At 42.2% G+C, this 15615-nt stretch overlaps 1 protein-coding gene across 1 annotated transcript in view; it reads right to left on the reverse strand.

The window, feature by feature from the left end:
• Positions 1-15615, reverse strand: part of MAPKAP1 (MAPK associated protein 1) — a 198332-nt gene that overhangs the window by 168675 nt on the left and 14042 nt on the right. Inside the window, exons 2-3 of the mRNA XM_056538602.1 lie at positions 10731-11049; positions 1597-1686 (exon numbers count right to left, since the gene is read on the reverse strand). Of these exons, the coding sequence (XP_056394577.1) occupies positions 1597-1686; positions 10731-10986 (346 nt within the window). The 5' untranslated portion in view covers positions 10987-11049. The remainder of the gene's footprint in view (positions 1-1596; positions 1687-10730; positions 11050-15615) is intronic.

Below are 15615 nucleotides of genomic sequence, written 5' to 3' on the forward strand. Positions count from 1 at the left end.
TTGAAAGTGATGCTGGAACATACACACATACATACACACACACACACATATATACACACACATTAAGTTTTATATATAGACTAGCTGAGTACCCGGCGTTGCCCGGTTTTTCCTTCCTAATCTTTGTTGTGGAGGAAAAATCAACTTCAACTTCAAGCTTTGGACTTCATATCCCGTCCTCATATATTGTTGTCATATTCCAACCCCATATCCCGACCTTCTATCCCGTCCTCCTATCCCGACCTGTAAGATGTGTACCAGTTATTGAAATATCTCCATCCGTACGGAAGTTATGTGGGAACATACATTTCCCATTGATCTGCATGGGACTTTAAACAAAAACCCCAACCGTCAAAAATGGGGGTTAACTATCCTATATTTTAAGTGGATATATAAGTAACATGTGACCAACTATTATCGAAATATCTCCAGCCGTTTGGAAGTTATGCAGTAACATATATTTCCCATAGACTTGTATGGGACTTTAAACAAAAACCCCGACCCTGGCAAATGGGGGTAAGTAAGGGTTAAAATTACCTATCCTATGTTTGTTGTTGACATAGAGGTAACATGTGTGCCAAGTTTCATGTTAATATCTTCATGTTAATAGCTATTTGCTCTTTAAAGGGGTTGTCTATGGAGCAGAAACGGTCCTACTTGTTCTGCTACAGGCACTTACTTCTGCCCCCTGTCTGTCTTGGAAGTATATGAAAGAGACTAAAGGGACGGGTGGCAGTTATAATCATCGAATGCTGGCAATACCACACCCACGCGCAAAGTCAGCTATTCGTCCCTGCATGCCAGTGTGGTTTTGCTCACATTCAATGATTCTTAATGGCAGCCACCCCGACTGGAACCCTACCTTCCAAGATGGGCAGGGGACAAAAGTACGCGCTAGGAAGCAGAACAGGTTGGACCTAGTCTGCTCCCTGGACAGATCCTTTAACAAATGTAGATTCCTACTTAAAGTAAGTTCACACAGCTGAAAATAAGCAGAATGTCTGCCTGGAAAACACAGCGGCCATTCCACAAATGTGCATGTTCCGTGCTAGGACAGCTCGCCAACGCGCCGTCCCCAAAGATTGTAATGCATTTCCGACTCGTCAATTCTTTTGACTGAGACATCTGCCACAGAAATTCTGCCGTTTGCACAGTGCAGCAGAATCCCATTGAAAGCAATGGGATTCTGCTGCTATGGAATTTCCGAGCAGAATTTTTCTGGCGGATTCCGCTTGGAAATTCTCTTGTGTGAACAAGGCCTTGGAGTAATTGGATGGGGAAAATCATCTGCAAAAAATATTGAATGTAAATTAACAGACTAAAAAATCTGTACTACAAGCTGACTTTTGCTCAGATAATTTTGGTTGCGTGTAGAGAAGATTGCAAAAAAAATAAAAAATCTACCTTTCTGCTACTAAATTACACTACGGATTTCTGTGCGCAAAATCTGCAACCAATCCATTTAGTATGCATTCACTCTTGTGGTTTATTCTTCTGTCACTTGTGGAATTGGAAGACACATTGGATGTTTTTCATGGGCTGCCTTCGCATATTCCTATCAGTCTCCATCTGTGGATCAGAAGGACTTGTTGTTACCTGAATGGCTTGTGTTACGATCCTTCCACTGTACGTTCTTGCACTTTATCTGGTTCTGTCTCTCCTTCCGAAGACGTTCTAGTTTTTGAGCTGAAAATCGCAACAAGGAAAGAAAAGATAAAATTACTTTGTCAATGAAACTTTCCCGGGAGGAAAGATTACAATTAATTCCAAATTTCATGAATATTTCATAATGCATGTATAGAAGGATGGTGAATAGGGGACGGAGGGGAGGAAGGAGGTGGAGGGGGGTTGTTGCATTTCGGATAGGCAGAGGAGAAGGCATAAAATTTTTAAAGCTGACACAAAGTTCAGAAAATACCAACAAAAACAGGAAAATGTTCTTGATTTATAATTGAAATTAGGGGACATAAAACATTAATACAGACCATAAAGATAGTATTAACATAGAAGGGAATCGTAAAATGTGAAAACTTGGGTGATTAATAGGACAGTTCGTTATATAAATCATTAATAACGGTCTTAAAGGAATTTTAATGTACAAATGAAGTCCCGTGAATGTTACCGAGTGCGCATAAAATTACAGATATGAATTACGTGCCCCCGTTTCAAAAATTAAAGATAAATGAACTCGGGCTCAACTATTAAAGTTTTAAATGTAAAATCCTTTATCTGAAAATCAGGAAAAATTATAAAATGTCAGGGCCATATAAATTAGCAGCGTTTTTCTATGGTAGGACGGAACGGTTTATAGGTAATAAAGGAGGTGATTTGTATCCCCGGCAACATTAGTCAAATGTGTAGGGGAAGCGAGATACCAAGGAAGATATTTTTATTTTATATGTTTTTTTTTTTTTTTTCTTGCCTTAAAGATGCAGGACAGAATAATCATGCATTGCTTGGAATTTAGAGGACCAATCCTGAAAACAAAATGGTGATGATCTAGCTGGGCGGTATGACCAAATATGTGTATCACGGTATTTTTGTAACTTATGCCGGTTCCACGGTACATAACGGTATTTCTTTCACCCCCCCCCTAAATCATGTTACCCGCCAGCGCTGTTCTGCTCCCCCTAAATCATGTTACCCGCCAGCGCTGTTCTGCTCCCCCCAAATCATGTTACCTGCCAGCGCTGTTCTGCTCCCCCCAAATCATGTTACCCGCCAGCGCTGTTCTGCTCCCCCCAAATCCTGTTACCCGCCAGCGCTGTTCTGCTCCCCCCAAATCATGTTACCCGCCAGCGCTGTTCTGCTCACCCCAAATCATGTTACCCGCAGGCGCTGTTCTGCTCCCCCCAAATCATGTTACCCGCCAGCGCTGTTCTGCTCCCCCCAAATCATGTTACCCGCCAGCGCTGTTCTGCTCCCCCCAAATCATGTTACCCGCCAGCGCTGTTCTGCTCCCCCCAAATCAGGTTACCCGCCAGCGCTGTTCTCCTCCCCCAGAATCATGTTACCCGCCAGCGCTGTTCTGCTCCCCCCCAAATCATGTTACCCGCCAGCACTGTTCTGCTCCCCCAAATCATGTTACCCGACAGCGCTGTTATGCTCCCCCCAAATCATGTTACCCGCCAGCGCTGTTCTGCTCCCCCCCAAATCATGTTACCCGCCAGCGCTGTTCTGCTCCCCCCCAATTAATTATCAGCCCAGCGGGGTACTACTCACATATGTCACCCGCAAGCACTGCCCTCCTCCTCTTTGCTGTGGGCCGCCGATGCTGGAACTCTATACTTTACGCCAGTGGTCGCCAACCTGCGGACCTCCAGTTGTTGCAAAACTACAACTCCCAGTATGCCCGGACAGCCAACGGCTGTCCGGGCATGCTGGGAGTTGTAGTTTTGCAACAGCTGGAGGTCTGCAGGTTTGAGACCACTGGTGTACCACCCGCAACAAAGAGGAGTAAGGGCAGTGCTTGCGGGTGACATATGTGAGTAGTACCCCGCTGGGCTGATAATTAATTGGGGGGGGGAGCAGAACAGTGCTGGCGGGTAACATGATTTGGGGGAGCAGAACAGTGCTGGCGGGTAACATGATTTGGGGGAAGCAGAACAGCGCTGGCGGGTAACATGATTTGGGGGGAGCAGAACAGTGCTGGCGGGTAACATGATTTGGTGGGGGAGCAGAACAGCGCTGGCGGGTAACATGATTTGGGGGGAGCAGAACAGCGCTAGCGGGTAACATGATTTGGAGGGAGCAGAACAGCGCTGGCGGGTAACATGATTTGGAGGAAGCAGAACAGTGCTGGCGGGTAACATGATTTGGAGGGAGCAGAACAGCGCTGGTGGGTAACATGATTTGGTGAGGGAAGCAGATCAGTGCTGGCGGGTAACATGATTTGGTGGGGGAAGCAGATCAGTGCTGGCGGGTAACATGATTTGGTGAGGGAAGCAGATCAGTGCTGGTGGGTAACATGATTTGGTGGGGGAAGCAGATCAGTGCTGGCGGGTAACATGATTTGGTGAGGGAAGCAGATCAGTGCTGGCGGGTAACATGATTTGGTGGGGGAAGCAGATCAGTGCTGGCGGGTAACATGATTTGGGGGGAGTAGAACAGCGCTGGCGGGTAACATATGATTAGTTCTCCGATGTGGGGACAGCGCTGCGCTAGGCTGATAATTCATTCATTCCCAAGGGGGAGGGGCCCAACCGGTATTGCGGTATGGGAAAAAATTCATATCATGCAGCACAAAAATTTCGTTATTCAGTATGAACCGGTATACGGCCCAGCCCTATGATCTAAACACTTAAAGGGGGTGAAATAGATAATTTTTCACTCATAAATAAGGTTAGAATGATAGAATAATATAAACCATTCAAAAAAGCAATACACATTATTTTCTATAGTCACAAATAAAAAATGATTTACTATGATCAGAAGAAAACAAAATCTGCCATTGCTTTAAAGAGGAACCGTCTGCTCTCCCGACAAGTCTTTCTCTTTATGAAATAACACTTCTGGAGCATCTTTTCGGCTTTGCGGTGTTCTTCTGTTGTTCCCCCTGGAAATGTGTGACTATATTAACTATTGGGTGGTGCAGTTTTCCTTTCTACACAGTCGGACTTTGTCAGCACTGAGTGTATTGGGTTTAGAGTGCTAAGAAAAAGTAATTGTAACAGTCACTTATCTAGGGGGGGTATTTATCAATTTTACCTGTTGGAAGTTTCTTTTTACCCTTTTTTTTTCACTTTGGTTTTCGTGGGCATGCGCCAAATTTATCATTTGGTGCAAGTTGTTAGTAATTTTGGCTCAAATGTTGAAATCAGCCGTTCACAGCGCCTTTTACACAGAACTTACCGCCACAGAGGACGCGTATTTTACCCTGTAGAGCGGCCATTTCGGAGTCCCTCCTGCAGTATATCAGCAAGCGACGCGAGTTATTTTCTTTTGTGGGGTTTATAGCCGCCATGTGAAATGGATTTTATTTTCAACTTGAGTGATTTTTTTTTTTTTTTTGTTACTTTAGTGCAGTGGTCTTCAACCTGCGGACCTCCAGATGTTGCAAAACTACAATTCCCAGCATGCCAGGACAGCCGTTGGCTGTCCGGGCATGCTGGGAGTTGTAGTTTTGCAACACCTGGAGGTCCGCAGGTTGGAGACCACTGCTTTAGTGCTTACCTTTCCTGAACCTGTGCGGCCATGTCCAATGCTGTCTCAACAGAGGGTGAAGGTCCCTCAGAGACAACTATGTCGCAGGATAGTATTGAGCAGCCCTGGAGGCGTCGCTGCTCCCCCCCCAAAAAAAAAAAATTTTTATGTATTTTGACGTCTTTACATTTTCTGACATTGCTATGTGTGTTTTTCATGTGCAAAATCTCTTGGCGGGAATTTGCGCCAAAGATCGATTGGCGCAAATGATGAATTACTGACTAAAAAGTTAAAATCACACACAGGACCGTGTGATTTTGAGAAAGTTGTAAAAAGGACAGTGGAGAAGATGCGCCAAACTTTGGCGCAAAAAGACACTGCGCCAAAGGATTGCGCCAAAGTTACGTGAAAAAAAAAAAACACATAAATCCTTTGATAGATACCCCCCCTATTTGTTTCCAGGAGGAATAACAGAGGAACCATTTAATGCATAATTCAAAAGAAAAAATAAGCCAGACAGGAGAAAGAAGTGATAACTGAGGGAGCTTAGTGGCTAGTGACGGATGAAATTGCTGGGTCCAAGTCCTAAAACAGGTGCCATCCTCACAAGTTCTAAACCGGTGAGTGTGCGGAAGTCTGTGAACGAAATTCGACTATTTCACTGCTTTAGTCTATGCAGTGAATGGGCCGTGCACTTCCTGTTCTGTTCAGATGACTTTCCAGCAGTGTCCTCCTTATCACAGACAGAGGTACAGTGAAATATAACCCAGTAAGGGATCAGACCATTCTCATTAGATAATGATCAGTGCTCAGCCTCCCCCTCAACCTGCACAGGTCACAGAACATGTCTGTAAAACTCTACTATAGTAGTGAATAGAGTTATCTCCAGACTATTGTGATTATGTCCATAGGGCCTCCTGTAAAGCATATGTCTAATTGCTGTTTACCACTCAAGCTAGATGGCCACCTCAATAATAAAGTACGGGAAAAAAAAAATAAATAAATAAATAAAAAAAAAATATATATATATATATATATATATATATATTTTTTTTTTTTTATTTATAAATATATATACACATATTATATATATATATATATATATATATATATATATATATATACACACACACACACACACACATATACGAATCGAATTTACTGTAAGTTCGCTCATCTCTAATATATATATACGGTATTAGAGATGAGCGAACTTACAGTAAATTTGATTCGTCACCAACTTCTTGGCTCTGCAGTTGATGACTTTTCCTACATAAATTAGTTCAGCTTTCCGGTGCTCCGGTGGGCTGGAAAAGGTGGATACAGTCCTAGGAGACTCTTTCCTAGGAATGTATCCAACTTTTCCAGCCCACCGAAGCACCTGAAGGCTGAACTAATTTACGCAGGAAAAGTCATCATCAACTGCCGAGCCGAGAAGTTTGTGACGAATCGAATTTACTGTAAGTTCGCTCATCTCTAATATATATATCATTATCTATATATGCACGCACACACACACATTTCAGTGTCTTTTTCCAATCAGTAAAAAAAAATAATAATAAATAAAAATTACGCAAATAATTGTGAAATGAAATACTGTACGGTGATATTTTGGAAAGCTATCTGCAGTATAAAAAAAATTGCAGCTCACAATTATGACTGGCATTACTTTTTAAAGGGGGTAAACTAGGAACAATAAAAAAAAAAAAGAGCTAATTTCTTTCCAGAACTGCTCCCCGTCTGTCTCCAGGTTGGGTGCGGTCCTGGAGCTCACTTCCATTGAAGTGAATGGAGCCAAGTTGTAATACCACGCACAACCTGGGGACAGATGTGGAGCTGTTTTTGAAAGAAATTAGCTCTGTTTTTCTATTCCTGGATAACCCCTTTAATGGTAAACTTCTCACCAGGTGGCGTGATTACAACAGTGAAAGCGAGTGGGAGACAGAGAGGCCATGTTTATACATTTTCTAAATATCAAAAATGGTTAAAACTACACATGTAGGTTTAGAGCTTTTATTTGTTTTTGGACCATTTTTTAAGCAGTTTTAGCTTTATTTTTAGATTTATTTTAAGGCCCAGACACTTAAAGGGGTACTCCACCCAAAGACATTTTATCCCTATACAAAAGGATAGGGGATACGATGTCTGATAGTGGGAGTCTCGCCGCTGGGACCTCCCGCGATTTCTGTGCAGCACAGTGTTCTGAAAGTTATCCCACCAGCGACGGGACCCCCGCGATCAGACATCTTATCCCCTACCCTTTATATAGGAGATATGATGTTAAGGGGCGGAGTACCCCTTGAATTTTATTCTAGGTTTTGCAGACATAAAATTAACATCTTTCATTGTCAAAAACTAAAATTTTTCTCTTTTTATAAATATAAAAATGTAAGAAAATATTCAAATGTAAGACACATAAAAAGGAAAAAAATAAATTCACTGCAATATTGCCTACCCAACTTTTTTTCCCCCTGATTATCTTATCCAAAAGAGAAAGGGTCGATCAATCAAATATTTTACGGGAAAGCTGGAAATTCTAAATGAATGATAAAATGTATAAGCAATATATTTGAACACAGCAATAACTACGACCTGTAAATGATGGTAACTCAATCACATTAAAGTGGTACTCCGGCGCTTAGACATTTTATCCCCTATCCAAAGAATAGGGGATAAGATGCCTGATCGCGGGGGTCCTGCCGCTGGGGACCCCCGTGATCTCGCACGCCGCACCCCAGTTAAAATCAGTCCCCGGAGAGTGTTCACTCCGGGTCTGATTACCACCGACCACAGGGTCGGTGGCGTGTGACGTCACACCTCCACCCCCGTGTGACGTCACGCTCTGCCCCTCAATGCAAGCCTATGGGAGGGGGCATGACAGCTGTCACGCCCCCTCCCATAGGCTTGCATTGAGTGGCGGAGCGTGACGTCACACAGGGTTGGAGGCGTGACGTCACATGCCGCCGGCCCTGTGGTTGCCGGTAATCAGACCTGGAGTGAACACGCTCCGGGGACTGATTTTAACTGGGGTGAGGCGTGCAAGATTACGGGGGTCCCCAGCGGCAGGACCCCCGCGATCAGGCATTTTATCCCCTATCCTTTGGATAGGGGATAAGATGTCTAAGCGCCGGAGTACCCCTTTAACACTAAGCAGACCCTCTAGTTAAAAAAAAAATAAAAATGAAAAAACATTTTTTTATAGGCAATTTTTTTTTCACAGTAATAACAAAAGCTATGGAATGTAATGATGGTTGGCGAACCTGGTTCATAGGCAGGACATATAGAAGAGAATAGAAGAACATTGAAATTTTGCAATATAATCTATTACCACTTAATTTATGGGAACAGATTAGGTATACCAAGACAGAATTATGTATGTGCCCCCCCACCCCATCTACTCGATCAACTCTATGTTCTTTTAGTTATCATTCGGTTCAGCACGTAGCGCTTACTGAATATTTCAAAGGTGATATATCACAATAAAACAAATTGGGGTGACATATAAAGAGTAGTGTAGGAATAATACACTGATAATAGCGCCAGTGATCAGATGCTATTCATAACTTATTATACAGAATTAATCTGTCACCAGGTTAATGCAGTCTGAGGGGACAAAGGGGGAGATTCATCAAAATGTGCGCAAAGGAAAAGTCTACCAGTTGCCCATAGCAACGAATCAGATCGCTTCTTTCATTTTTGAAAAGGCCTCTGAAACATAAAAGAAGCGATCTGATTGGTTGCTATGGGCAACTCAGCAACTTTTCCTCAGCACAGGTTTTGATGAATCTTCCCCAAAGTGTCTATATCAGGGGTGAGGTTACTTAGATATATATATATATATATATATATATATATATATATATATATATATATATATATAATTTTTTTTTGTACATAGCTGGGTCATATAGAGTAAGCACACCCCTGTGGTCCACACATTCATGAGCTGCTGCTCTGGACCACATGCCAGCCATAATTCTATAGGAATTATGTAAAGTGTACAAACCAGCCTAATCGGCTATATTTGACTTCCTGACTACCTTCGGCATCTGCAGTCAGGCCCAACATGGGGGGGGGGGTCTTGTTTTTAAGACAGGAGTTGTTGATGCCAGAGGTGGGACCTGCATTTATCAGATGTTCATAGTAGGGCTGTACAATATATCGCAATCGAATTGCGATAACTGCAGATTGCGATCATCACTCCATCATCATCTCCCCCCCCCCTTCATCATCACCGCCTGTCAATCCCCTCAGTGGTCTTCAACCTGCGGACCTCCAGATGTTGCAAAACTACAACTCCCGGCATGCTGGGAGTTGTAGTTTTGAAACATCTGGAGGTCCGCAGCTTGAAGACCACTGCGCAGGCCTTCGTCATCATCCAGACCCCCCCCCCGGCTTTAGTTTTCTACTCACCTCCCCTTGGTGGGAAGGAAGGGTGAGCTGGTCTGTCACACGCCGCCGGCCGTGTGGTCGCCGGTAATCAGACCCGGAGCGAACATGCTCCGGGGTCTGAATAAAAAAGGGGTGCTGCGTGCAAGATCCCAGGGGTCCCCAGTGGCGGGACTCCCGCGATCAGGCATCTTATCCCCTATCCTTTGGACAGGGGATAAGATGTCTAAGCACCGGAGAACCCTTTTAAAAAATTAGTTTGGTGACAGGTACTCATTAATTAACAGTATATTTTTTATAGTTCTGACATATGTGCATGTGCAATACCACATATGTTTATTTTTATTATGTTTACATATTTTTATATGGAATTTGGGAAAAGGGGATGATTAAAAATTTTTATATGGAAGGGGTTAATGGGTGTTTTTTTAAACTTTCACTTTTTTTTTTTTTCTTCAACACTTTTATTGGTCCCTTAGGGGACTTTTAGATTCCTCACAGATCAATGTAGTTCCATAGAACTACATTGATCTGTGTGCTCTGGGCTCGATTGATAAAGCCTGGTCCAGCCAGGCTCTATCAATCTTAGAGCCACAGAAGACACAGAAAGAGATGTATGCCCTCAGAAGTGGATCGGTCCCCTGCAATCGCGCTGCAGGGGGCTATCCACCCCACTGGACCACCAGGGACTGGTTAAAGGTCCCTTTAGACGCTGCTGTCAACTTTGCCAGCGGCGATCTAAAGGGTTAATAGCCATCCACGGCGATTCGCCCCCTTCCCGCATCAAAAGTTGCTAAATTGCTTTTGTTTTTCCAATTTCTTCCCCCAAAAAATCTATTTTGTTTCACAATAGATTTTGGGGTAAAATGATTGATATATTGTACAATTGGTGTACAACATTTCACATCCAATCCCCTCCATTTTATGTTCAGTCAATGAACATGAAATGGGGGGGGGGGAAATCACCTTTTGTTTATTATATTGCAATTGCATATCGAAATCGCAATATTTGTCTCCATAATTGAAATGGCAAATTTTTTTCCCCAAATCGTGTGCTCCAGTTCATAACATATCCTGTGGATACGTCATAATTGTTTAGATGGGAATACCCTGCCCCTTACAGCATGTAACAGGTTTTCAGTTTCTGGAGAAGAATGTTTGAAACCACAAGTACAGATCTTTAAAATGGAGATTTTTACCTGTGTTTGATCTCCTTCTTATACCGAAATCCCAGCTAGACGTAATATCCACAGATTGAGAGTATATGTAGCCTTGAGTTTCTCCATTCCCTTGTGTCTGTGAGATATTCTCTCCAGACACCGATGATGGGTAAAGTTTCTCCAAATCCACATCATGGTCAATGAGAACCATCTCACACATCCCCGTGTCATCACTAGTAACATGTGATTGGCGGATATGGGCCAAGATAATTAAAGGATTGTCTAGGAAAGCCATGGTCTCCTCCCGTGATGCACGGGTTCCTCACCAATGTATCCAGTAATCCATAACCTTAGATTCCTATAAAACAGAAATAACAAGGGGTTAACACAGAAGGATATAAAATATATACAAAGTAGTATCATTTATCTGTATATATTTCATAAAGAAGCCATCTCTTCCTAGCCATTGGTGGCATATCCTTGGGACGCAGCCTTTTTCTGATAGGGCGATACATAGTGAAGAAGATTTACTACTGTAAAGAGTTTAGCTTTTTTTTATTTATTTTTTTTATTATTATTATTTTTTTATTACCAAAAAACTCACTCACAGGAATTGTATCACATTTATTATGGGTTTCAATCACTTTTGCTACTTGCTTGTTAAGGGGCATGGTTGAACTGAAAGGGTGTAGCTTAGTGGGAAAGTGGGCACGGTCTGCGTGTGGTTCTGTTAAGCAAATTTATGGTGTAATATTTTGAAGTAAGGCAAGTCATCTATAGTTGGTCTAGGTCAAGTTAAAACTTGTCTAAATATTAGCCAGGATTAGTACTGTATATTCGGTATTCGGATTCCTGTGTGCCCTTAGGGCCTATTCACACAGTGAGCACACCAAATTAATTGCACTGTACCCACTGACGGCAATGCAGTCTGCTTGGAGCCCAGAATTTCCGTGGCAAAAGCAGAATCCCATAGAAGCCAATGGGAGTCAGCAGCACCAGAATTTCCAAGCAGAATTTCTCAGCTCAAAATTTCAGTAGTGTGAATGAGCCCTAACAGGTGGTTTAATAGCAGGATTATTACCCAGACAGCTCTTTGGGGTACTTTCTATTTCCCCAATGCTGATTACAGAAGGACCCCCAGGCTCCGATTGGGTCACCAAAAACCTTGACGGCCCCATTAAAGGGAAAAATCCCCCCTGATTATGCCAAAGTAGTTATTTTGTTACAGATCACAGCGATCAAAGTGTTAAACCACCAGAATTGAAGGTTCCTTTGTCCCAGCTGTAGAGCAGGAGCTGATAGGCCGGGTTCACACTTCAGAATTTCCAACCAGAATTCCTCTTAGGATATTTCGGCTGCATGAAGGTTAAGATGCAGGTGAATGGGTTAACGGATAACCCATTCACACTGTGGAATTTTCTGGTCAGAATTTCTGAGGAAAATTCTGGTTAAATAATTCCGCCAGAACATTGAACCTGCTCAATTCCAAAGTGTGAACCCGGCATTATAGTGGCATCTTGATCCAGGGAACTCAGTCTGCATCGTCCACCATCAAAAGACAAAAGATGGATAAGGGGTTAAACTATATATCTGTATATTATTATCAGATGATAAAACTATGAATTCCCTAAGAAAAGAAAGAAAGAAAGAAAAAATAAAAGAAGAAGAGGTTCGGCCAAAGTGGTACTACGAAGTCTAATACACACAAACACCACCTCATTCATTCATGATCCAGTCCACGTTGCATCTCCTTTCCCATGGCTCAAGTTAGTGCGAACGTATGATAGACACACAAATCCTAAATTAAAGTAGACAAACGCGCCCAGCTTGCATGCCGCCTTCTATCAATACGGCAAAATGCTAATTTCCTAATTAACAACCTAATTAGGTAATTATGGCGTTGCAGAAGGATGCCGCAATGAAATATGACAACATGGTCACCTCTTTATATGGCACCTGTGGGGCCTTTTCAGCTGTTACCCGCAAAGCCTGCAGTATCAATCGGAGAGCAGATGTCAAAAAGACCTTGGCATTTCTCAGCCTGGTAGATGACTGAGTGCTTCAGACAAGTAATGGTTTAACTCCTACATGGCCAAAGGAAAGGTAAAAGACGCACTCTGAATGCCTAACACCTTACAGACGGCTGAAAAGCAGATGTTTAGGAGGAGAGGAGATTGATCAGCTATATCAGTGTGCTGGCTTTCAGCAAACAGCCTATATAAAAAAGGAAAATAAAATGGATTTAATTATTTTACATTTTTTTAAATTCATGTATTTGTTTATTTATTTATAATACAACTATTATTTTATTATTATTGCTATTTTGGTTATTATTCATAAAATCATGAAACATTGCATCATCAAAATGTCTGTTTGCATCCTAGCAGTAAATTGTGACTCCATAGATCAGCATTTTCCAAACAGTGTGTCTCCAGCTGTTGCAAAACTACAAGACCCAACATGCCTGCACAGCCAACAGCTGTGTGGTCCGGCCCCTCCATTGTGCAGTCCGCTGTCTCTCCTCCAAGCAGTGCCTAACGCTGGGAGGTGGTCACTTAAAGAGTACCGGTCATCAAATAAAACTTTTAATATAGTGTTCCTTGTGTAATTAGCAGACACTTTCCCATTCACTTGCTTTTAAAATGATCAACATAAATATGTTTAAAATGTAATAGAAAAAACGGCCACTAGGTGGCACGGTTCTGTTCCCTGCCACAATTAATAAAGTAGGTTTGGTCTCCTCCCAGCCTGGAAGGAGACCAAACATATGAAGTGTTTCTCTGCACTGAGCTTGATTGACAGCTGCACAGAGCCTCACTGAAAACTGCAGACTGAAAGCTGCACAGACTGAAAGTTGCAAAAAACCTCACTGAAAGCTGCAGAGCTTGAAGTCTTCTATTCATCACAGAGCTGCAACTATGTGAGGACGGAAGTGGTCCCCCAGCAGGGTTCAATTATGTCATGTCTGCTGGGGAACGCCCTTTTTTGTCCTGCTGGGAAATTGCACTATGTGAGCAAGAAGAAAAAGGTATGATACGGTGCTTTTTAACCCCTAAAGGACCAGGGTTTTTTCCATTTTTGCACTTTCATTTTTTCCTCCTCCTTTTTTTTTTTTTGCGACACCAATTCTACTTTGTAATTACATCAGTCATTTTACCCAAAAATCTACGACGAAAAAGAAAAAAAATCATTGTGTGACAAAATTGAAGAAAAAGCACAATTTTGTAACTTTTGGGGGCTTCCGTTTCTACACAGTACATTTTTCGGTAAAATTGACACCTTCTCTTTATTCCGTAGGTCCATACAGTTAAAATGATACCCTAATTATATAGGTTTGATTTTGTCGTACTTCTGGAAAAAATCATAACTACATGCAGAAAAATGTATATGTTTAAAATTGTCATCTTCTGACCCCTATAACTTTTTTATTCTTCTGCGTATGGGGCGGTATGGGGGCTAATATTTTGCACCATGTTTTGAAGTTTTTTACCGGTACCATTCTTGTATTGATCGGACTTTTTGATCGCTTTTTGTTAATTTTTTCACTGTATAAAAAGTGACCAAAAATACACTGTTTGGACTTTGGAATTTTTTGCACCATTGACCGTGCAGCTTAGTTAATGATATAATTTTATAATTCAGACATTTCCGCACGGGGTGATACCACATATGTTTGTTTTTATTTTCACAGTTTATTTATTTTTAGTTTCACAGGGGGGGGGGGGGGGAATTCAAACTTTTATTAGGGAAGAGGTTAAATGATATTCACTTTTTTTTTTTTTTTTTTTTGCAATGTTATAGCTCCCATAGCGGGCTATAACACTGCACACACTGATCTTTCACATTGATCAATGGTTTCTCATAGGAAACCATTGATCAATGATTCTGCCGCTTGAATGCTCATGCCTGGATCTCAGGCACTGAGCAGTCATTCGGCGATCAGAAACCAGGAGGACCCTCATGCTGTCCTAAAGCTGTTGGGAATGCCGCAATTTCACCATGGCAATCCCTAACAGCCCGCTGAGCTAGCCGGGGTTAGTTTAGTTTCACTTTAGACATGGCGATCAACTTTGAATGCCGCGTCTAAAGGGTTAATAGCATTCAGCACCACGATCAGTGCCACGCACTATTAGACACGGGTCCCGGCCGTTTCGACATGGGGCCACGACGTGGCCCCGCGTTATAGAACGGGAGCGGACTCAGGGCGTACAGGTACGCCCTTGGTCCTTAAGGGGTTAAAGCCTTTTTTTTTTAACTCCTTAACGACCATGACCCAGCTCCCAGTATGTGAAGAGTGCTCAGGAGCGCTGGGCTTCGTACCTACGGGGTCCCAGTTGCTATCAGCAGCCAGGACCCGTGGCTAATACCGGACATAACCGATAGGGCTGATGTCCGGTATTAACCCTTTAGACGCCGCGATCAAAGTTGATTGTGGCGTATAAACCGGGAGAAAATACTGCCGGTTAGCTCAGTGGAGCTAAATCTTACCTTCCTTCCCGTTTTCCGATCAGCGTTTGATTGCTCCAAGCCTGAGATCCAGGCTTGAGCAATTTAGGGCAGATAACACTAATCAATGCTATGCTATGGCATAGCATTTTTCACTGTATGCAATCAAAGGATTGCATGTAAAAGTCCTCTATGGGGCTAAAAAAAAAGTTTAAAAAAAAAAAAGTTAATTAATGTGATTTAACCCCTTCCTGAATAAAAGTTTGAATCTCCCTCTTTTGCCATATAAAAAAAATATATATATATTTAAACAAAATAAAAATAAACATATGTGGTATCGTCGCATGCGTAAATGTCCGAACTATAAAAATAGGTTACCTAAACCGCAAGGTCAATGGCGTACACATAAAAAAATTCCAAAGTCCAAAATTGCGTATTTTTTGTCACTTTGTATACCATAAAAATTTATAAAAAGCGA

This window comes from Hyla sarda, chromosome 9, assembly GCF_029499605.1.
Source record: "Hyla sarda isolate aHylSar1 chromosome 9, aHylSar1.hap1, whole genome shotgun sequence".
Lineage (NCBI taxonomy): Eukaryota > Metazoa > Chordata > Amphibia > Anura > Hylidae > Hyla > Hyla sarda.